A 23,857-nucleotide genomic window follows, 5' to 3' on the forward strand; every position below is an offset into this window, starting at 1 on the left:
CATAAGAACATAAGAGATAGGAGCAGGATTAGGCCATTCGGACCCTCGAGCCTGCTCCGCCATTTAATGAGATCATGGCTGATCTGATTTTTACCTCAACTCCACTCTCCTGCCCTTTCCCCATATCCTTAGACTCCCTTGCTGATCAAAAATTTGTCTAATTCAGCCTTGAATGTATTCAATGACTCAGCCTCCACAGCTTTTTGGGGTAAAGAATTCCAAAGATTCACGACCCTCTGGGAGAAGAAATTTCTCCTCATTTCCGTCTTAAATGGGCGACCCCTTATTCTGAGACTATACCCCCTAGTTTTAGATTCCCCCATGAGGGGTAACATCCTCTCAGCATCTACCCTATAGAGTCCCCTCAGAATCTTATATGTTTCAAAACTACCTCCTCTCATTCTTCTAAACTCCAATGAGTATAGACCCAACCTGTTCAATCTTTCCTCATAAGACAACCCTTCCATACCCAGAATCAACCTAGTGAACCTTCTCTGAACTGCCTCCAATGCAAGTATGTCCTTCCTCAAATAAGGGCACCAGAACTGTACGCAGGTGTGGTCTCACCAGCACCCTGTACAGTTGTAGCATGACTTCCCTGTTTTTATACTCCATCCCCCTAGAAATAAAAGGCCAATATTCCGTTTGCCTTCCGGATTACCTGCTGCACTTGTATATTGACTTTTTATGTTTCATGTACGAGGACACCCAGATCCCTCTGTACCGTAGCATTTTGTAGTACTTCTCCATTCAAATAATATTTTGCTTTTTCATTTTTCCTCCCAAAGTGGATGACTTCACATTTTCCCACATTATATTCCATCTACCAAATTTTTGCCCATTCGCTTAACCTGTCAATATCCCTTTGCAGACACTTTGTGTCCTCTTCACAACTTGCTTTTCCACCTATCTTTGTATCATCAGCAAATTTGGCCACAAGATACTCTGTTCCTTTATCCAAGTCATTGATATATATTGTAAATAGTTGAGGCCCCAGAACTGAGCCCTGCGGCACCCCACTAGTTACAGATTGCCATTTTGAAAATGACCCTTTTATCCCGACTCTTTGTTTTCTGTTAGTTAGCCAATCCTCTATCCATTCCAGTATATTACCCACCAACACCACAAGCTCTTATCTTGTGCAGTAATCTTTTATGTGGCACCTTATCAAATGCCTTTTGGAAATCCAAATATACTGCATCCATTGGTTCCCCTTTATCCACCTTGCCCGTTACTTCCTCAAAGAACTCTAATAAATTTGTCAGGCACGATTTCCCCTTCATAAAACCATGTTGACTCTCCTTGATTGTATTATGAGTCTCCAAATGTCCTGCTACTACTTCCTTAATAATGGATTCTAGCATCTTCCCAATGACAGCTGTTAGGCTAACTGGTCTATAGTTACCTGCTTTCTGTCTCGCTCCCTTCTTGAATAGGGGTGTTATGTTCGCGGTTTTCCAATCCGCTGGGACCTTTCCAGAATCTAGTGAATTCTGGAAGATTACAACCAATGTATCCACTATCTCTGTAGCCACTTCCTTTAAGACCCTCGGATGCAAGCCATCAGGTCCAGGGAACTTGTCAGCCTTTAGACCCATTAGTTTACCTAGTACTTTTTCTCTAGTGATAGTGATTGTTTTTAGTTCCTCCCTCCCCTTTGCTCCTTGATTTTCTACTATTATTGGAATGTTATTAGTGTCTTCTACTGTGAAGACAGATACAAAATATCCGTTCAATTCCTCTGCCATTTCCTTGTTTTCCATTATTATTTCCCCAGTCTTATCCTCTAAGGGACCAATGTTTACTTTAGCTACCCTCTTCCTTTTTATATACTTGTAGAAGCTTTTCAGTTTTTATATTTCTTGCTAGTTTACTCTCATAATTTATTTTCTCCCTCTTTATTATTCTTTTAGTCATCCTTTGCTGGTTTTTAAAGTTTTCCCAATCTTCAGGCCTACCAGTAATCTTTGCCATGTTGTATGCTTTTTCTTTTAACCTGATACCATCCTTTACTTCCTTAGTTAGCCATGGTTGGTTCACCCTTTTTGTGGAGTCTTTCCTCCTCGCAGGGATATATTTTTGTTGCAAGTCATAAAATATCTTTATAAATGTTTGCCACTGCTTATCCACCATCATACCATCTAATCTGTTTACCCAGTCCACTTTAGCCAATTCCAACCTCATTCCTTTATAATTGCCCTTATTTAAGTTTAATACAGTAGTTTCAGACCCAAGATCCTTGCTCTCAAACTGGATGTGAAATTCGATCACTTTATGATCACTGCTTCCCAAGGGATCCTTTACTTTGAGATCATTAATTAATCCTGTTTCATTACCCACTACCAGATCCAAAATGGCCTGTTCCCTGGTTGGTTCCCCGACATATTGGTCTAAGAAACAGTCCCTAATACACTCTATGAACTCCTCCTCAGGGCTATTTTTGCCAATTTGATTTGTCCAATCTATGTAAAAGTTAAAATCGCCCATGATTGTTGCATTACCTTTTTTACAAGCCCCCCTTATGTCCTGATTAATATTTTGCCCTACAGTGTAGCTACTGTTAGGGAGCCTATATACTACTCCCACCAGTGATTTCTTTCCCTTGCTATTTCTTACCTCCACCCAAATTGATTCGACATCATGATCTTCTGAACCAAGATCATTTCTCACTATTATACCAATTTCATCCTTTATTAACAGAGCTACCCCACCACCTTTACCTTTTTTCCTATCCTTCTGAAATGTTAAATAATATTTAGCTCCCAACCTTGGTCACACCCTCCTGTCCCTGACCACATGCCAATTCTACAGTATTTAGTCCAAGGGGCATGACTGCCTCCTGGATCAAAGTGTCCAGGTAACTTTCTCCCTCCCTGATGCCTCGCAATGTCTGTAGCTTGGACTCCAGCTCCTCAACTCGGAGCCGAGGTTCCTTGAGCTGCAGACACTTACCGCAGATGTAGTCGCCCTGGACAAAACTGTCCAGTAGTTCCCACACATATGGCAGCTGCAACACATCTCCTGCCCTGTCATAACTATTTTATTGATTGATACTACAATGCCAATCAAATTATTTTTAGGTTGAACCAAGCACTGGCCTTGTCTAATTTATTAAATTAAGTTTAGTTTTTAAAAAAAAAATTAGTTTTATGCTATAAGTTACTGAGCCCACAGTCCTAAGAAAGAAGAAAACAGAAGAGATACTCACCACCAGCCACCTACCTGCCTTACCTGTGACGTCACACTGCAGTTTGGTTTTGTTGAAAGGAAAGAACAGAGAAAAGAGAGAGTGCATGAGGAAAGAGAAAGCACAAGAGAGAGCACAAAGGAAGAGAGATAAAGCACGAGGAGAGAGAAAGTCGGAGTATAAGAAGAGTTCTTTCTCAATTCTTGCTCTGGGGATTTTTAAAAATTCATGCTCGAGATATGGGCCTCGCTGGTAAGATTGGCATTTATTGCCCATCCCTAGTTACTGTTGAGAAGGTGGTGGTGGGCCTTCTTGAACCACTGCAGTCCATGTGGTGAAGTTGCTCCCGTTAGGTGGGGAGTTCCAGGATTTTGACCCAGCGACGATGAAGGAACGGTGATATATGTCCAAGTCGGGATGGTGTGTGACTTGGAGGGGAACCTGGAGGTGATGGTCTTCCCGTGCACCTGCTTCCCTTGTCCTTCCAGGTGGTAGGAGGTGCTGTCGAAGAAGCCTTGGCGACTTCCTGTAGTGCATCCTGTAGATGGTACACACTGCAGACACGGTGCACCAGTGGTGGAGGGACTTTATGTTTAAACTGGTGGGAAAGAGTGCCGATCAAGCAGACTGCTTTGTCCTGGATGGTGTCGAGCTAGTTGAATGTTGTTGCAGACTCCCCAAACAAGTGGAGAGTATTCCATTACACTCCTGACTTGTGCCTTGTAGGTGGAAGAGAGATTTTGGGAGTCAGGAGGTGAGTCACTCGCTGCAGAATACCCAGCCTCTGACCTAGTATTGTAGCCACAGCATTTATGTGGCTGGTCCAGTTGAGTTTCTGGTCAATGGTGACCCCCAGGAAGTTGATGGTGAGGGATTCGGCGATGGTAATACCATTGATTGTCGAGAAGAGGTGGTTAGGCTCTCTCTTATAGGGGACGGACATTGCCTGGCACTTGTGGGGTACAAATGTTACTTGCATTGGTTTAAGCCTGAGTGAGAACCCTGCCAGTGAGACTGTACCACTCTGCAGGAGCTCCAACATCAGGCTTGAGGGGCTGAATGGCCTACTCCTGTTCCTATGAGTCTGTTAGACAGTGAGAAGCAACATCAAACATCCTTTCATCCACCAATATACTACCACCATTCTCAGCAAAGATAACCTACCTGCCAGATCTGACATCCTGGCATTTGCCCCAGCCAGATCCCTTCTCAATCCCAGGATAACATCTTGCTGTGCCAGGACTTGCTTCCGAGTCTCTACTAACTCCCTTCTGTGGGGCACAAGAACAGAAAAGTTAGATTAAAATCCTAAATGGAATCATGATAGAGAGAGCAGATAAAAACTGAGCTGAATCCAAATAAAAATGATATTGAGTCATCACTGATTTAGGGCTATACTTTGAAAAGAATATTCCAAAATGCTGTGTTTCTACTGCATCATTACTGCCAACAGCCCTGATCATGGGGCAGCACCAGCACATAGTATCACCTAAGAGGTGATTTTCTTTACCCACTGTGCTGGCCATAAATGGCCTCCGTCAGTGGATATCGCAGGCTACTCTTTTTATTCTGCAGATAGCGGACTCAGCGCTCAGCCCACGTGTATGAACCAAGATCTCAGCCTGCCCATACAGAGAGCGAAGACCACCTACAGGAACATATGGGTGTCTGCAGGAACAAACTAGAGTCTGCAGGTACCCCGGCAACACTGTGTGCAGGAGTCCTCCCAATGCCGTACATAGATCTGTACTATCTCCAAACCCTTTGGTTCCTATCAACCTTTGCTAGTTTACTGGGAACCATCCTGCAGCCTGAATGCTAGGTTTGAGTACACAGGGCTATTGTTAGAAGACTAATGATGAGTCGTCTCTTAATCCAGATGGAATATTGGAGATATAAACAGGATAAGAGAAACAGACAGATTATTCAAAGCTGTAAGCACTGTAGAAATGTCACCAGTGACACTTATGATGCAGTTTGTCAACTCATTTAAACACACAATGCTGTGTACATTCTGAGGCATGACGTGTGTTAGAATGGCTTGCACTTTTAAACCAAGATGAGTGATTGACGTTCCAAATGAGTGAAAGTTGACAGGTGTGATTACTAGGACTAGGCACAGCTTGGCATGGTGTACACAGGGATATTGCTAGACTTTAACTGGTTAAAATCGCACAGCTTACTGGTGTAAAATACAGGTAAGCTTCCAGCTGCTGGTCCATTGGACAATTGGCTTCCAGGGTTATCTGGAGTCTAGTGGGAAGAATCCCAGCCCCTAGTGACAGGTCTATCCCTCCAGGTCCCATTAATGAACCAGGTAGGCTCTGGAGTCCTGTGGAAAATGGTTCAAACTTCCGTCACCAAGCGTGTCACCTTGGAGACAACTTGGCCACAAAAAGACCCTGCTTATCTCCCCCCAACCCACCCATAAAGAGAATACATAAAATTACATAGAATCTACGGCACAGAAACAGGCCGTTCGGCCCAACTGGTCTATGCAGGTGCTTATACTCTAAGCGAGTCTCCTCCTACTCGAATTACTTCTTTCCAACCTGCCCCTGTACATCTATTCCCTTATCCCTTATGCATGCATCAAGCCTCCGCTTAAAAAAATGCTATCTGCTTCAATCACTCCACGTAGCAGCGTTCCACATTCTCACTACACTATGTGTAAAGAAATTCCTCCTAAATTCTTTATTTGATCTGTTAGTGGCTATCTTATATATATCCCACCTTGTTCTGGACTCACCACAACTGGAAACAGTTTTCCCACATCCATCCTATCGAACTCCTTCATAATTTTAAAGGTCTCCTCTTAGTCTTCTCTTTTCCACAGAAAAGTGCCCAACCTGCTCAATCTTTCCTGATAGTTGCATCCTCTCAATTCTGCTATCATCCTTGTAAATCTTGTCCGCATTTTCTCCAGTGCTTCAGTATCCTTATTGTAGTATGGCGACCAGGACTGCACACAGTACTCTAAGTGTGGTCTAACCAAGGTTCTATATAAATTTAACATTACCTCCATGCTTTTGCATTCTATTCCTCTGGTGCTCTGTTTGCACTCTTTATGGCTTTATCAATTTGCTTTTAACAATTTATGTGTCTGTATTTCCAGATCTGGAAAATCCTTTTTCTCCTCAACACAATTTAGTTTTTTTTATCTTCCAAAGAACAAGAGACCTCTTTATTCCTCCTACCATGATGAACCAACTCATACTTCACTATATTGAATTTAATTTGCCACCTATCTGCCCACTCTGCGAGCTGTTTTACGCCTTCCTTCATTTTGGTGCAGTCCTCCATATTATTAGCTATAACCCCCAATTTGGTATTAACTACAAATTTCAACACCTTACCTAATAGTCGCTGGTTATTCATTTTGGACCTGGGGATGATTTCAGCCAGACTAAGATGAAAATCTCCTCTCTCTGAAGATTGGAAGGGTTCCACATAAAATAAGCCTAGCCAATGCATGGGCTCACAGCACAAAAACAGCTCCTATATTGGTACAGACTGGAACTGAAATGAAATCTCACTTGGCAAAAACTAAGGATGGCTCAATGGAAATGGAATTGACAATTTTTTGATGAAGTAACAGAGAGGGTCGATGAGGGCAATGCAGTTGATGTGGTGTATATAGACTTTCAAAAGGTGTTTGATAAAGTGCTGCACGGTACGCTTATCATCAAGATTGCGGCCCATGGAATAAAGGGGGCAGTAGCAACATGGATACAGAATTAGCTAAGGGACAGGAAACAGAGAGTAATGGTGTACGGTTGTTTTTCGGACTGGAGGGAGGTGTACAGTGGTGTTCCCCAAGGGTCAGTGCTGAGACCGCTGCTTTTCTTGATATATACTAATGACTTGGACTTGGGTGTGCAGGGCACAATTTCAAAATTTGCAGATGACATAAAACTTGGAAGGGTAGTAAACAGTGAGGAGGATAGTGATAGACTTCAAGAGGATATAGACAGGCTGGTGGCATGGGCGGACACGTGGCAAATGAAATTTAACACAGAAAAATGCGATGCGATACATTTCAGCAGGAAGAACGAGGAGAGGCAATATAAACTAGAGGGCACAACTCTAAAAGGGGTACAAGAACAGAGAGATCTGGGGGTATATGTGCACAAATCATTGAAGGTGGCAGGGCAGGTTGAGAAAGTGGTTAAAAAAGCATACAGGATCCTGGGCTTTATAAATAGAGGCATAGAGTACAGAAGTATGGAAGTCATGATGAACCTTTATAAAACACTGGTTCGGCCACAACTGGAGTATTGTGTCCAGTTCTGGGCACCGCACTTCAGGAAAGATGTGAAGGCCTTGGAAGGGATGCAGAAGAAATTTACTAGAATGATTCCAGGGATGAGGGACTTTAGTTATGTGGATAGACTGGAGAAGCTGGGATTGTTCTCCTTGGAACAGAGACGGTTGCAAGGAAATTTGATAGAGGTATTCAAAATCATGAAGGGTCTAGACAGAGTAGATAGAGAGAAACTGTTCCCATTAGAAGGGTCAAGGACCAGAGGACATAGATTTAAGGTGATTGGCAAAAGAACCAAAGGTGATATGAGGAAAAACTTTTTTACACAGCAAGTGGTTAGGATCTGGAATGCACTGCCTGAGGGGGTGGTGGAGGCAGATTCAATTGTGGCCTTCAAAAGGGAACTGGATAAGTACTTGAAAGGAAAAAAATTGCAGGGCTACGGGGAAAGGACGGGAGAGTGGGACTAGCTGGATTGCTCTTGCATAGAGCCGGTGCGGATACGATGGGCCAAATGGCCTCCTTCCGTGCTGTAACCTTTCTATGATTCTATAAGATTGATCTTAGGTCAGAACAACTTCTTACAGGTGTAGATGACCACCTCCTTGGTTGTCCATAGGATAACGTGACTTCTAAATTTATACCTGTTGCTGTTTGTTTCTGAATGAAAATTGGGCTAAAAAACTTAGACAAGTTAATATGATCTGGAATGCACTGCCTGAAAGGGCGGTGGAAGCAGATTCAACGGTAACTTTCAAAAGGGAATTGGATAAATACTTGAAGGGGAGAAAATTGCAGGGCCATGGGGTAAGAGCAGGTTAGTGGGATCAATTGGCTAGCTCTTTCAAAGAGCCAGCACAGGCACATGTAGAATTCCCCACGTACACATTCCAACTATTAGCTGATAAAATGAGGAAACGGCTCCTTTACTTCTGAAGGTGCTCCTGCACATGCAGCTTAGTTACTTAAACCCAGGGATAGGTATACATTCAGAACTCCAGTGAGTGCCGACACAGATTGGTACCAAGCCTGGTCACAGAGCAATAAACAGTGACACTGGACGGAGAAGTGGAATCCACCCAGATCCTTATAATGCAGCGCCCTCTCACCCACAAATAAACTGTGGGAGATGCCTGAAGGAACAAGTTTTTAATCTCTGCTTCCTCCCTTTGTTCTGGGCTTATGTATATCTGAAGGAATTAATCAAACCAGTTCACCGCAGTTTCCGTGCTGAATTATGCACAGCTATTATTAAAACCAAACACTTTACACAATTGCAGCAACACATTCTCAGCATCGTCCTGCAAATAGCAGTTAATTAGTAGCTTGTTTACCCTTCCGCTGCTCAGGAATGCTTCAAATAGACCGCTCACAACCCACATTAATAACACGACTCAGCTTTCTGCTGCCATTGGTTACACTGAGGTCGGCTGTAACAGCAATATTTAATAATTTTTTAAAATTCTTATCGAGGTCCGAGACGCTAATCTTGGAAACGGAACACTTTCCATATCAGGGACCCAGTGTCAGCAATAGGCTTTCCCGGTCAGGTACACCACAGCTTAGATGCAAAGCGAAGCCTCCTCTACACTATCCCGTCGAGGAAGAATGAAAGACTTACATTTATATAGCGCCTTTCAGGATGTCCCAAAGCACTTTACAGCCAATGAAGTACTTTTTGAAGCTCAGTTACTGTTGTAATGTGGGAAACCCGGCAGCCAATTTGCGCACAGCAAGATCCCACAAACAGCAATGTGATAATGACCAGATAATCTGTCTCAGTGATGTTGGTTGGGGGATAAATATTGGCCAGGACACTGGAGACCCTGCTCCTCTTCAAAATAGTGCCACGGGATCTTTTACATCCACCCGCGAGGGAGGGCAGACGGGGCCTCGGTTTAACGCCTCATCTGAAAGACTCATCCGTGAAGCAAAGCACGGTTAGATGGCAGAATAAATCTCCCTCTACGCTGACATCAATATGTCTCAAGTTTAAACCCTTGGCCTTGATCTGACACTGCCCTCTCATCCCTTTGTTCTCTTGGGCATGTCCTGGCTTGTCCTACAAAAAGATTTGTCCAGCCTGACCCTGACGGTTTGATGAAGAGCGTCACCTGCAGAGTCAACCTGCCATTTCTCTTTCAGCTGACTGACCTGTTAACCGTTTCCAGAGGTTTCTGCTCTGTTTCAATTTTATAAGACGGTTATAATGTTTTTAGTTTACAGAATGATTGGGAAGAATTTTGTCACATTTTATGGCTCTTCCTCCCCACCCTCCCGACCCCACCATTATTCCTGCTCTCTCTCCCTCCACCACACCATTACTCCTGCTCTCTCCCCGACCCCACCATTACTCCTGCTGTCTCTCCCCGACCCCACCATTACTCCTACTCTCTCCCTCCACCACACCATTACTCCTGCTCTCTCTCCCCGACCCCACCATTACTCCTGCTCTCTCTCCCCACCCCACTATTACTCCTGATCTCTCTCCCCACCCCACTATTACTCCTACTCTCTCCCTGACCCCACCATTACTCCTGCTCTCTCTCTCCCTGACCCCACCATTACTCCTGCTCTCTCTCCCCGACCCCACCATTACTCCTGCTCTCTCTCCTTGACCCCACCATTACTCCTGCTCTCTCTCCCCGACCCCACCATTACTCCTGCTCTCTCTCCCCGACCCCACCATTACTCCTGCTCTCTCTCCTTGACCGCACCATTACTCCTGCTCTCTCTCCCTGACCCCACCATTACTCCTGCTCTCTCTCCCCATCATTACTCCTGCTGCTTCTTTACTGCTGTAAACAATTTTACAACACCAAGTTATAGTCCAGCAATTTTATTTTAAATTCACAAGCTTTCGGAGGCTTCCTCCTTCCTCGGGGGTTCTGCAGGTGACTGCATTCTTTACTGCTGTGAGTATTTGCGAATTGCAATATTGCCATCCAGTGGTAGAATGTCAGCACTGTACGACAGCAAAGTGCAGTCTCCTCATCCCAACAACTACTGCCACCAGTTAGCATTTGTAGAGAAGTGATTGATTGTCAATATTTGTAGAGAAGTGATTGATTGTCAATATTTATGGAGATGTGACTGATAATTTTTGTCCCATTAGATCTACAAACACTGATAAAGAGTCAACTGTAACTTGTAACTACTTTATTTTATTATTTATCTGTAACCCTTCCAAGATAAATTATTTTTGCCACAAATGTAGGAAAAAGGTGTGTAATCAACATTTTATGAGGGGGCATGAACCCCACCCCTGCCCCCTCGGAAATAACTCTCATGATACAGCCTATGTCATCCCATTTGACTCAGTAAGATACTCACTGGAGTAAGGCGCAAGTCTGGTCCTGGACATGCGTGTCAGATGTGATCGGCGTTATTGCTGGTGGCGGTGACTGAACAGGCTGTCTTAACGTCCAATTCCTCTCCCGCTTTTCCAGCTCCTTCTTAGCATCTGCATAAAGAAAACAGAAAGAAGCATCATCAGCTGGCAATGGCGGACATCCCGTGCATCCCTTCCCAGCTCCAATCACTGCCGGTCTGAGCAATAGGCTGTGCACGGTCCAGAATCGTGAGATTTAGTCAATGAAAATTAACCGCGATTGCCGGCTGGAGGGGTGGGTGATGACTCTCTGCACGCCTTCAAGAGGGAGCTGGACTGGTTCTTGACTGGGGCAGAGATTGCATCATATAGAAGGTAAATGGATTAACAGTTAACGTAGGCATGGTCAATGTGGTCTCCTGGACTGGTTTTGATCGCCTGAGGGGATTGGAGAGTTTTCTATTCCCCTTATAGGCCCTGGGTTTTTTTTCCTGCTGGTTTTGCCTCTCCCAGGAGGTCACATGGCTGTGCCATGGTGGTGTGGGGGGTGGGGGGGTGGTAGGAGGAGGAGGAAGTGTCTGGTCAGGATGGTCCACCATTATGTGTGTGGGGCAGGCTTCATGGACCAGTGGTCTTTTCCTGCCCGACATTTTTGTATGTTCATAACAACCATTTATGAAAAGAAAATGCTGGAAGTGTTTAATTATAATGATTCAGGTGGGAAATTTAAACTTGTTTATTTCATTTCAGACTTTTAATACAGTTTTATCTTCCATCAAATGTCAGTCTCACCTCTGGGTTCAAACCCCACTCTAGAACTTGAGTAGATATCAAGGCTCCACTCCTGTGCAATACTGAGAGAGTGCTGCATTGTAACAAGAGTTGCATTTCAGATACCCTTATTGATAGAACCTGGGATCCCATTTTTGTTTACAGTTTTATCAACATCCTCCAAGTTTTGAAGATTTGTGTATCTGAATCCCTAAGTCTATCTGATCTACTCCTTTAAAAGTTTCACCATATAGTGTACATATATCCTCTCTTCCTGCCCAAAATTATCACCTTACGTTAAATCTTATCCGACATCGATCTGCCCGATCTACTAATTTGTCTAGGTCCTCTGATGTCACTTTTTGTGACATTGTGCCCCCTTTACCCAAATCCAGATTATATTATATACAACTTGGGGGCACCAGAGTTTAAATCCCTTCATTCCATAAAAGATTATTAACTACTACTCTCGGTTTCCATCCTGTAAAAAAAACTTCCTTTCTATGTTGCCCCGTTTCCTTTAATACCTTAATCTTATCAAGTCTCCAACATGGTCCCCTCTCTCAGGATCCTGTGAATAATGTACAATTCCCCCTCAGTTTTCCCGACCGGATCCTGTGAATAATGTACAATTCCCCCTCAGTTTTCCCGACCGGATCCTGTGTAGAATGTACAATTACCCTTTAGTTTTCCCGACAGGACCCTTCTTTCCTCCTCTGCCGCCTGCTGCTGTTTGGTAACGGTGAGCAGCCTCTCCTCCAGAGCTACGATTGTCCGAGAGTGCTGCCGGATCTGCTCCTTGAATTCTGCGAGCTCATTTAGGTAACGGCTCCTCTCCAGTTCGATCTGATCCCCGAGGCCCTCAGCCTCTGCTTTCTGACGGCTCTTCTGCGCTGCCAGTTCCTCTCGCAGACCGGCCTAAGGAAAGAGAGCAAGAAACGCCACAGTAAAGAGACAAAGATATTCCAAATATCTGCCGAAAGAGAAAGAGAGAAAGAAAGAGGGAAAAAGAGGAAGAGAATACTTGCACGACAGACTTCAATAAAAGAGAAGGGTCAGCGCACTAGAGGGCTTTCAGGCAAGTCTGTTCCTAATCCAAAATCTCCCCGTAAATGCGCCCACCCTAGCCCAGGGTTGCTCAGCCCAGTTGTAGTGGCCCTACCACTGCTTTGAGACACGTAACCCTGATGAGTGGGGGTAACCCCCCAGTTTGTGTGCCTCCATCGCTCAATATTCATTCAGCTTTGGGCGCAGTTCCCTTTCTCTAGATCAGTGTTAACAGTCGGAAGCTGCTGTACAGGGACGGGGAGGAGCAGCAAGATCCACGAATCCTCCTTCCGAGGATTGGGAATGACAAGCCCCACCTGGCACTTCAATGGGAACTTATTAAACAAAGGGTAACATTCCTCACAAAACAGACATGGACGAGGAACGTCATTCGGCTCATCCATCCAGAAACACCTGAGCGTCCCCCTAATTACAGCATCTCACTGCTTTTTAAATGATTCCAGGGTTTTTGCCTCCACTGCCTCTACCCGGAAGCCCATTCCACATGTGGATCCCTCGCTGTTTGAAGAAAAGCTTCCTGACGTCAATTCTAAATCTCCCTTCTGTTAGTTTGACCCTGTTTCCCCCTGCCCTACTCTCACCGTTTAGCTTCAAGTCGTGTTCCTGATTTAGCGTCTCGGTGCTGTTTATTATTTTCAGTACCTCTCAGAAAGTGTCGGTGCTTCTCAGCTGAAAACACCACGCGTGTGAGACAATTGCTTACCTCGGCCTTCCTCGCTTCCTCCAGCACATGTGACGTGTCGTTCAGCTGCAGTTTCAGGGCCTCCGCCTCCTGACATTTCACCTTTGCACTCTGGGAAGATGGACACACAGGAGAGGTGGCATCATCATCCAATACTGGCTGCAGATCACCGATCTCGATCAGAGACTCCGTGAGCTCGAGTCTGGAGCGTAGAAGGGCGAGGCCCCGCAAGCTGCTCTCAGCAGGTCCCAGCCTCAGGCATTGCTATCAGTGAGATCCTATTACCCAGTCCCCATGCACTGCTGCCACAGACCATAGAACCCCACCGCCCCCATGCGTTGCTTCAGCTTCCATGCACTGGTGCTAGTCAGGTTCCAACCGTAGTTCCTACCCGGTGGACTGCTGTCAATCAGACCCCAGATCCCCATGCACTATCAGGCTGCTCCAGCGTACTCCCCAGATCCCCCCATACACTGATGCCACAGACCCCAGCTCTGTGCGCTGTTGCCGCTCACCTCGCTCAGCTCTTTGAGACGGAGCTCAGTCTCCTCTCTTCTCCTCCTCTCCTCCTCCACCGCTTCCGCTCCCCTCTCTTTCTCCACAGCCACCGCCTCAGCCAGCTGCTGTGGGACGCAGCACAACCTGTTAGTCTCACTCTTGCACGTTTGAAGCTCTGTGCACATTCACACCACTTCTCACTTAAAGATCCTGACTCTGGGAGACACCCGAGGGTGTGTTCCAGCCTGAGCTGATTTGCCATTCTGGCCCCCAGGAGCAGCCACGTGTCCCTGGGCTTGCGGCCGGCTCGGGTGCCTCCCTCTGGGCTCGCGGCCGGCTCGGGTGTGTCCCTCTGGGCTTGCAGCCTGCTCGGGTGCCTCCCTCTGGGCTCGCTGCCTGCTCGGGTGCCTCCCTCTGGGCTCGCAGCCAGCTCGGGTGAGTCCCTCTGGGCTCGCTGCCTGCTCGGGTGCCTCCCTCTGGGCTCGCAGCCTGCTCGGGTGCCTCCCTCTGGGCTCGCAGCCTGCTCGGGTGCCTCCCTGTGGGCTCGCAGCCTGCTTATCCTGATGGCCTCTGAATGATGTTTTGTGTATTTTTAAATCAGATTTAATTTCTCCCGATGGTATTACCAATACTGCCTGTTCTGTAAATCAGAACTGGGGGTACCCGCTCCTGCTCACTGTCCAGTGACTCCTGCTGGAAGGTGCTTATGTCCAAAAATCGATTCAGGTTGGGGGGTTGGCTGAGGCCTGGATCAGGCTTGGCTGCGACGCCATTGCAGTTGAATAGCCTGCTGTTGCTCACCTGTGGAAAAATTGCCAGAGTGTACCGCAGCAACAACCAGTGCCTTCGAGAGAGGAAGCAAGGGTCTGGCAGTGTACAGGTTATGGTATTGGATTGGCACCCCAGAGATCGTGAATTCTAACTCCACCATGGCAACTTGTGAAATTGAATTCAACAAAATAACCATGCAATTTGCCAAACTGTCGTTAAAACCCAACCAGTTCACTGATGCCTTTCAGGCAGGGAGGCTGCCTTTCCTACCCGGCCTGGTCTACACGTGACTCCAGTCCACAGAGTGGTTGATTCTTAATGTCCAGACCTGAACTAGCAAGCACCCAGGAATGGGCAATAAATGTTGCCTAAATCTTGAAAACCCACCCCCCCCCACAATAATGGGTTTAATGTCAAGTTTCAAATGGGACAGAACAGGAACAAGCAGAATATAATCTTGGCACCATATCGACCCATTCCTGCACTGGGAATAAAATTCAGGCTGGTGACTCCTTACCTGGCGGTGTTGCTCCCGAACCTCAGACTGAGAACGTCTAACCTCCTCCGCCATCTGCCGCTCACACTCCTCCCTCAGCTCATTCAGCTGCTCCTGTCTCTCGCAATCCCGGGAGTTCTGCACCCGATCCATCTCTTCCTGTGGGATATGTTAATCCGTTTTAGAGCACACAGGGGAAAGAGTTGCCAACCCTCCAGGATTGTCCTGGAGTCTCCAGGAATTAGAGATTAATCTCCTGGACACTGCTGCGAGCAACACCCAGGAGAAAAATCATGGGAGCATTAAAAAAAAGTGTTTTGTTTAATTTTCTTTGAACATTTCTGTTTATTAAAATTCAAAAATATTGGAGATGAGAAAAAGGCTGATTGACTGGGTGGGGCAGTTGGAGGTGGGAGGTCATGTGATGAAATCTCCAGGAGTACGTCCAACCAGAGTTGGCAACCCTAGTCAGGGGCTGTTATTTTTCTTTCAGCCCTGAATTAATCCTGAGGACACAGGATCCAGGAGCATTACACAGGTGTTGGTCTGTGTCCGTCAGTCATATTACAAAGCATTTGTTTAGAAAAATATTAAATCTCCCGACCGCTCAGTGGGTAAATGCACCGCTCAGTGTGAAACAGAGGCTGAGGAAACCAGGAAGGCCTCAGATTTCATCCCCAGTCTTCAGCACACGTCACCTGTGGCAGCAATAAGAACGCAACATTTGGCCTCAGTGTCCCTGGGCTAGAAAGAAAGATCAAATCAGCCAGGATTCCTGATCACCGTGCAACAACTCTTGCTGGTAAATTTGTGTGGACATCAGGTAAGGACGGGTATCGGTGGGTGTATTGCTTCCTGGTTGCTGCATGGGTGGGTGTATTGGTTCCTGGTTGCTGCAAGGGTGGGTGTATTGGTTCCTGGTTGCTGCAAGGGTGGGTGTATTGGTTCCTGGTTGCTGCATGGGTGGGTGTATTGGTTCCTGGTTGCTGCGTGAGTGAGTGTATTGGTTCCTGGTTGCTGCATGGGTGGGTGTATTGGTTCCTGGTTGCTGCATGAGTGGGTGTATTGGTTCCTGGTTGCTGCATGGGTGGGTGTATTGGTTCCTGGTTGCTGCATGGGTGGGTGTATCGGTTCCTGGTTGCTGCATGGGTGGGTGTATCGGTTCCTGGTTGCTGCATGGGTGGGTGTATCGGTTCCTGGTTGCTGCATGGGTGGGTGTATTGGTTCCTGGTTGCTGCATGGGTGGGTGTATCGGTTCCTGGTTGCTGCATGGGTAGGTGTATTGGTTCCTGGTTGCTGCATGAGTGGGTGTATTGCTTCCTGGTTGCTGCGTGAGTGGGTGTATTGCTTCCTGGTTGCTGCATAGGTGGGTGGGTGTATTGGTTCCTGGTTGCTGCGTGGGTGGGTGTATTGGTTCCTGGTTGCTGCGTGGGTGGGTGTATTGGTTCCTGGTTGCTACATGGGTTGGTGTATTGCTTCCTGGTTGCTATGTGGGCAGGTGTATTGGTTCCCTGTTGCAGCATGGGTGGGTGTATTGGTTCCTGGTTGCTGCACCAGTGGGTGTATTGGTTCCTGATTGTAAATATGGGTGCATTACCAGTTGCTGAGGGTGGTTTTTCTATTCTCATACAATCTCCTCACTGTACCTGCAATGCCTTTATCTGCTCCTCTGCCATGTGAAGTTTCTCCTGCAGCAGCTGAAAACATCCAGTGATTCCTGCACAGAAACAAAGAGAGACGCTGACATTATCAGCCTTTGAGGGAATCAATGCATCATCCCCAGTCTAACCACTGATTAATTCTTAACTTTTAATGACACCATCTGCCCTATCAAACACTCCCAGGTCAGCGACAGCATGGGTTGGATGCAGAGTAAATCTCCCTCTACACTGTCCCATCAATGTGCCTCAACCCTACCCTTCCCTACTGAACCAGCACGATTCCTGTACCAGCTTACTCTGAGTGAGACTGCCAATCTGCTGCTGAATGAGGGGCAGTTTTGTGCCGAGGCCCCATTCCCACCGGGAACTGGGCTGGATTTGAACTCAAGTCCCAAAGGTGAAATGCCTGTGCCGCCCAGTCCAGCCTACAGTTCCAGTGTTAGTGAACAGCATCTTCACCTCCTTCACAGCTCGATGTATCTATCCCAGCATCCAATAGGCTCTGCTCCGACTGCTGTTGCCACGACAACATGCTACTTAAAATGCTAGTGGTGGCTTTCTGCACCCACAGAAGAGACTGGTCCACGGAGAGTTCTTGGAGTGTCTCAATCTCTTTCTTCACAGAGCTCCCGAAGCCAGCTTGCAGACGACCCTGGTGAAAAATACAATAACAGCCTGTATAAGATATTCCAGTAAATCCTTCCAACACAACTCCTGCATCAGTGGCCTGTAGGAACAGCTCAGGTGTAAACTTGATGGGAAAGAGAAGGGAATGTCCATGACAGACGGCCGGACACTCAATGGTTTCGGGCTGTTCACCAGCACGGTGCTGTGACGTTGTTGGACAAACAAAAGCACAGTGCACGTCATAAAAGAACGATTGTGCTTCGTCAAGCAGCAGCTCACTCACGGGCTGTGGTGTAACACAATCTCTGTGCCTAACCCTTGTGTCCAAGCCCATGTGGAGATGAGGTTATTGCTCGAAGAAAAAACAAGAATGATGGGGGTAGATCCGGACTCTGTGCGATAGTGTAAAACAGGTGATGGCGAGTCGGCAGCCCAAGTTACATCTCTCATTGACTTCAATGGAAATAAAAATCGGGAGAGATGTAAAACTGATTCGCTAACACTCGTTTTACACTGTCGCACAGAGTCAAGATCTACCCCATTGAGCGAAATGACAGGGACTGATATTCAAATGTCCTGCTGCCTTTAGATTAGATGCCCTGGGAGTAGGGTAATTCTTTCTGTTTGAAACAAGAGACACACTGGAGCAGGGCAGCTGATTTAATATGGGCGTTTCCCATAACTGTGCTTTGGCTCCGATACTGGCGTGGGATTTAAAGCTGCAGCGAGTTTTCCAGCCCCAGTTGGGCCGTTGACGATCTCGGTTGTGCTGTCACAGCGAGGAGAGAAACTCACAGCGAGAATGGCCATCCTGGTTGCAATTCTCACCCGTTTTCCCAACAGCCAGATACAGATCGGCTGTAGTGATGTCTGGGTGTAGGCCTCTGTCTCGGCCCACCGGCTGGAGATAATGTATGGCATGGGGAGGCCCGGGGGAAGAAACTACATTGTCCTGTAGCTGACTGAGCCACGCAAAGCAGAAGATCCTTTAGGTTCGACCCCAGGTCTGTGTCGATGGAGCTGGGGCAGCAGTAGAGGTGCTAACACTGGTTTAGAGAATGGAAAACTATCCAGGGTCCTTCCTCCTGCTCACTATCCAGTGTATGAGCAGGGTAGATAGGGAGAAACTATTTCTTCTGGTGGGGGAGTCCAGAACAAGGGGGCATAACCTTAAAATTAGAGCTAGGCCGTTCAGGGATGATATCAGGAAGCACTTCTTCACACAAAGGGTGGTGGAAATCTGGAACTCTCTTCCTCAAAAAGCTGTTGAGGCTGGGGGTCAATTGAAAAATTCAAAATTGAGATTGGTAGATTTTTGTTCGGTAAGGATATTAAGGAATATGGAACCAAAGCGAGTAGATGGAGTTAAGATACAGATCAGCCATAATCTAATTGAATGGCGGAACAAGCTTGAGGGGCTGAATGGCCTATTCCTGTTCCTATGCATGGGCATTGGACTCTGCTGTGATGCCCATCACGTTTGACTGTCTTGCCAATAACCACTGAATAGGCTCACACATGAAGGATGGACTCAAAGGTCAGACCTCAGAAGGCAGAGTGGAGCGATCCCCAGCAAGAAGTCAACACCTTCAAATGTTGCAAGTGTCTTTCAGGACTCCAATGACTGCACAATCTGCACAAAGATTCCTTCATGTGCAAAGGTGCAGCTCACTCAGGTCAGGAGTTTCTGACTTGCAAGCCTGAGATTCCTAACCAAACAGCCCCTTTGGGCGGTCAATAGCTTCCTGCAGGTTGACCGCAGGGCAGCCACGGGTACTTGGTGATGCCGTTACCTCGCTCTCTTCCAGCACTTTCCTCAGTCCCTCCGCGTTGGTGCGCTGCTCCTCCTGCTCCAAGACTTTCAAATCCAGCTGGTCCTGCAGTTTCTGCATCTTCTCCTTGAATTGCGCCCGTTCATCAATAATCTGCTTCATCTGCTCAATCACCTGCCGACAAGCAACACATGGAAAGAGATTAATTGAGAGCTGATAGGTACTCTCTGCCAGGGAGCTATAGTACAGGGTGGCAAAAGATTTGGGTTGTATACATTTATTCGAAGTGTTAATGCCTCTCTGGTGTGTATGCATGGTTGATTGCGCCACTGAGCTGTACAGACCAGAAGGTCCCAGGCTTGGTTTGTACTGAGTTAGCTGACCTCAGCCAGGACAGGAGTATGGGAGCTACAATTAGCACCCCTGAGTTAGGGAGGGGGGGGGGGGAAATCCAGGGGTCCTGTGTGTCCCACCAGGATCCGGCTTGGAAGTGATGCCCCCCATGGTTGAATACACTGCTAATATTTACAGTCTAGGCTCACACATGGGACAGTTGGGTGAGTTAGCGAAGGCAGCTGGCGCCTTTGGAACTATACTCTGGAAAGAATCAGCACTTTTAAGAGGGGATAGAAGAAAGGTTAAAGGAAAACAGTGTGCCAGAATTTTTCTTGAGCTAAATTTAAAATGGGCGTTCCAAAGCCACAGTGGCAGACAGGAAATGGCACAAAATGTACAGCATCACCGAGTGACAAGATAAGGATCTGTGTCCACAACCCTTTCAGACATTGAGTTTCCAGTCTCAGCCCAGCAGTAAAGGAATGGAGCAGAGGGACACTAGAGGGAGCTAATCCCCCGACTCTCTCCAACCCACTCTAATGCCCCCTCCTGGGCCAGTCTAGGCTACGTTAGAAAGCACAGGGAATAGGATTCTAGCCAGTATTCTTGAACAGGGAATGCATGTGGTGCAGGGTGGAGAAAGATCTTTTTTTTTTAAATTGAGTCGGAGAAAAGGGAATTCTCTCACTTTCAAATCAACAGTCTCAAAGGCAGAGGTAAAACCAAAATGCTGGAAATAGAGAGCAGGTCCATCAGCATCTAGGCACAGAAAAGACAGCTTAACGTTCTGCGTGGGACCCTTAGAGTTCTGTCACGGCCAACATACTCCAGCAACTCTCGAAAATGGGAGGGCTTTGACCCACCCTCTAAACTTACTGTAAGTAACGGGTTTGACCACCCCCTCCATTCAAGCTCTTTCATCAACAAAGTATTAGACCCTCCCCCTTGACCACCACATAAAGGAACACACCACACTAAGGTCGTCCAAAGTCCTTGTACAGATACTCCTCAGCAAAATATATCATTTATTTTCTAAATCGGATGTATATTTTGTTCATAAATTGGGACTTTATTTCCAATCTTTCCAACCCCCATTCTTGCTATCTTTCCTTGCATCTGATATTTTGTGACCAGTTCCAACTCTTCTCTGCCTGACTCACCTGTGCCTGTTCTGTGGAACCTGAGTACATTATTTCTTTTTCAGAGTGCTCGCCAATGATTGCAATTTTTTGGTGAGCGCCATGCTAACTTTGGGTCAGGGTTAAACACCCTATTCGGCACTCGTAATCTGAAATGATAGCCGTACAATGAAAGGAACAGGAGGAGGAGCGCAGCAAAGGAACGGAGAGGAGATGGGATCGGATCAAAGGAAGCAAAGCAACATAAAGAAAGAACTTGTGTTTATATAGCGCCTTTCACAACCTCAGGACGTCCCAACACGCTTTACAACCAATGAAATACATTTGAGGTGTAGTCACTGTTGTAATGTAGGAAACGCGGCAGCCAATTTACACACAGCAAGATCCCACAAACAGCAAAGTAATAATGACCAGATAATCTGTTTTTAGTGGTGTTGATTGAGGCATAAATATTGGCCAGGACACAGGGAGAACTCCCCTGCTCTTCTTCGAAATAGTGCCATGGGATCCCACATGTTCACCTGAGAGGGCAGTTAGGGCCTTGGTGTAACGTCTCACCCGAAAGGCGACACCTCTGACAGTGTAGCACTCCCTCAGTACTGCACTAGAGTGTCAGCCTCAATCGCCTACATTGCTATACCTGCAATTGGGAACAGACGTTTAGTAAATTACTGGTGCAATTACTGTTACTGTAAGTAAGAGGAAATAAAGACTATATAGAGCCTTATCGTTTCTCTCAGAAACATTTCAAAATGCTTCACATACAATGAGTTACTTTAAAGCACAGTGACTTTTGTTGTGCAGGCTCACTGCATGATCAAGTTTCCACTGTATCTATTTTGACTCAGGTATATCCCAAAGTATACAAGTCTTAAACTTATTTAATGTAGGAATATGATTTCCTCATCATTAATCAGACATCTACTGGAAGAAAACAACAATTAAACTTATATGATGGTAACATACATCAGCAGGTCGGTAAATGAACAACTCTCCCTCACGTTCCTCAAACTGACTCAGTAAAGTAGCCACGGGGATTATTCGGCTTATCGGAATGTTACTGCTCCATAAGGTATTTTTATTTAAATTTCTTTGAGTATTTTGAATTCATTTTTAAAAATTTTCATGCTTCCTCTCCTTAAGGCATTGACTCTTGATGGGGTAGCACCTCACCTAAGTGGCTGCTTGTCATTCACGAGCCTAGACAGTAAGTGTTGACAAGCTTTTCAACCGTGGGCAGCATCACAGCAAAGTCTGATAACATCCACACTTTCCAGAAAGGGTCAGTCCACTGATTTCTCACAGGAACAGGAGTAGGCCATTCAGCCCCTCGAGCCTGCTCTGCCATTCATTTAGGTCATGGCTGATCGAGACCTCAACTTCATTTACACATCTTGGCTCCACATGCCTTCATCCTCATAAAAATCTATCGATCTCACTGGAAAGCTCCAATTGACCCAGCATCCACAGCCTTTTTGGGGGAAGAGTGTTCCAGATTTCCACTACCCTTTGTGTGAAAAAGTGCTTCCTGATTTCCCTCCTAAATGGCCTAGCTGTAATTTTAAGATTATGTCCCCTCGTTTTTGAATCGCCCCGTCAGAGGAAATAGTTTCTCTGTATCTACCCTATCGAATCCTTTTAACACTTTAAACACCTCGATCAGTTCACCCCTCAATCTTCTATACTCAAGGGAATACAAGCCAAGTTGATGCAATCCATCCTCATAATTTAACCCTCTAAGCACTGGTATCATTCCGGTGACTCTGCCCTGCACCACCTCCAAGGCCAATCTATGTTTCCTGGAGTGCGGGGCCCAAAACTGAACACAATACTCCAGATGGGGTCTGACCAAGGCTTTGTACAACTGAAACATAACTTCCTCCCCTTTGTATTCGAGCCCCCTCGAGATATCAGCCTTTTTTATTGCTTTTTGTACCTGTCTTCTAGCCTTAAATGAATTGTGTACATGGACACCCAAATCTCTTTGCTCCTCCACATTTCCTAGTTTCTCACCATTTTATCTGTCTTCGGTCCACTTGCCCACATGAAACACACATTGCGCACATAGTTTTGCCCACTTACAACTCCTTTGCAACTTCTTGCTCCCATCTGCACTACATGTAAATGGTGTCCCTCCTAATTTAGTGCCATCTGCAAACTTGGATATACAAGTCTTCCTAGAGTATGGAGGTCAATTGCAGCTCAGAGCAGGAATCATACCTGGGACCTTCCAAGTCAGCATGGTGCAGCTACTCACTCTCTTAATCAGCTGAATCCTCAGGGGTGCAGTACAAACAAAGTGGTGTAAAACACAAAGTGCCACTGCAGGCAAAGGCTAATGGTGGCAGCACTTGCTACTGGGATCACCATTTCACTCTGGTTCTGGGCAGGTTTAGTGTAATACAAGCCAGCAGGGTGGTTTGGACATTGCAGCTTTCTGTATTTATAACTGTGGTAACTGCACTCAGTATAAACAGGAGATACTCAACACAACGGGAACCAGAGCGAGTGGAAGTGGTTTCTCAGTATGAACAGGGTGCAAAGCGATCACTGATGAGTTGGCCAGGTACGTGTGTCTCAGATTATTAGACCGGGGTTGCCATGCTCACTGGGGTTTGACCTTTCCTCTGGTCCTTGTACAGCACCAAGTAACCGGACTCATACTGTTTCTATAACAGGGACCCACCTGTTGATCTGAAACAGCCTCTTTAGGTGATCGAACTCCTGGAGCACAGTACGTGGTCTGCATGATTCGACTTCGGAATCGCTCCAGCTGCGTAAGTACAACAGGATGTTTTAAGACGATGTTGGGAGATGTGCTTAATTTCATTATCACAACCGAATTGACAAGCAGATCACACTCGGATACAAGCACATTCCTCACCAAGGTTAAATAAAAAGCCACTTCATTGCTAAAAGCTCTACTTCAAGTGTCAGTTTAGCTCAGTTGGTGGCACTGTGACCTCTGAGTTCGAAAGGTGTGGAATTCAAGCCCCACAAGCAGGATTTGAGCATATAATCTAAGCTGACACCCCTGTGAAGTACTGAGGGAGTGCTGCATTGTTGGAGGTGCCATCCTTCAGATGAAACATCAAACTGAGGCCCCATCTCCTGTAATGGTGATTCACATGGACAATAAAGATACATGAACAATACTTGAAGAGGAGCAGGGAGTTGTCCTGGTGTCCTGACCAACATTCCTCCCTCAACCAACACCACCAAAATATCCAGAAGAACTGTGTTCACTGTGGGAT

At 46.3% G+C, this 23,857-nt stretch overlaps 1 protein-coding gene across 2 annotated transcripts in view; it reads right to left on the minus strand.

Moving 5' to 3' along the window:
* The window catches only part of fhad1 (forkhead-associated (FHA) phosphopeptide binding domain 1), a 112,675-nt gene that overhangs the window by 69,423 nt on the left and 19,395 nt on the right, over positions 1-23,857 (minus strand). For both annotated transcript variants that reach the window (XM_067970580.1, XM_067970579.1), the window contains exons 12-21: positions 23,290-23,376; positions 19,150-19,302; positions 17,189-17,381; positions 16,715-16,785; positions 15,090-15,227; positions 13,819-13,926; positions 13,325-13,414; positions 12,234-12,471; positions 10,785-10,914; positions 4,352-4,458 (exon numbers count right to left, since the gene is read on the minus strand). In XM_067970580.1, coding sequence (XP_067826681.1) covers positions 4,352-4,458; positions 10,785-10,914; positions 12,234-12,471; positions 13,325-13,414; positions 13,819-13,926; positions 15,090-15,227; positions 16,715-16,785; positions 17,189-17,381; positions 19,150-19,302; positions 23,290-23,376 — 1,315 coding nt within the window. The remainder of the gene's footprint in view (positions 1-4,351; positions 4,459-10,784; positions 10,915-12,233; positions 12,472-13,324; positions 13,415-13,818; positions 13,927-15,089; positions 15,228-16,714; positions 16,786-17,188; positions 17,382-19,149; positions 19,303-23,289; positions 23,377-23,857) is intronic.

Source organism: Heptranchias perlo, chromosome 32, assembly GCF_035084215.1.
Source record: "Heptranchias perlo isolate sHepPer1 chromosome 32, sHepPer1.hap1, whole genome shotgun sequence".
Lineage (NCBI taxonomy): Eukaryota > Metazoa > Chordata > Chondrichthyes > Hexanchiformes > Hexanchidae > Heptranchias > Heptranchias perlo.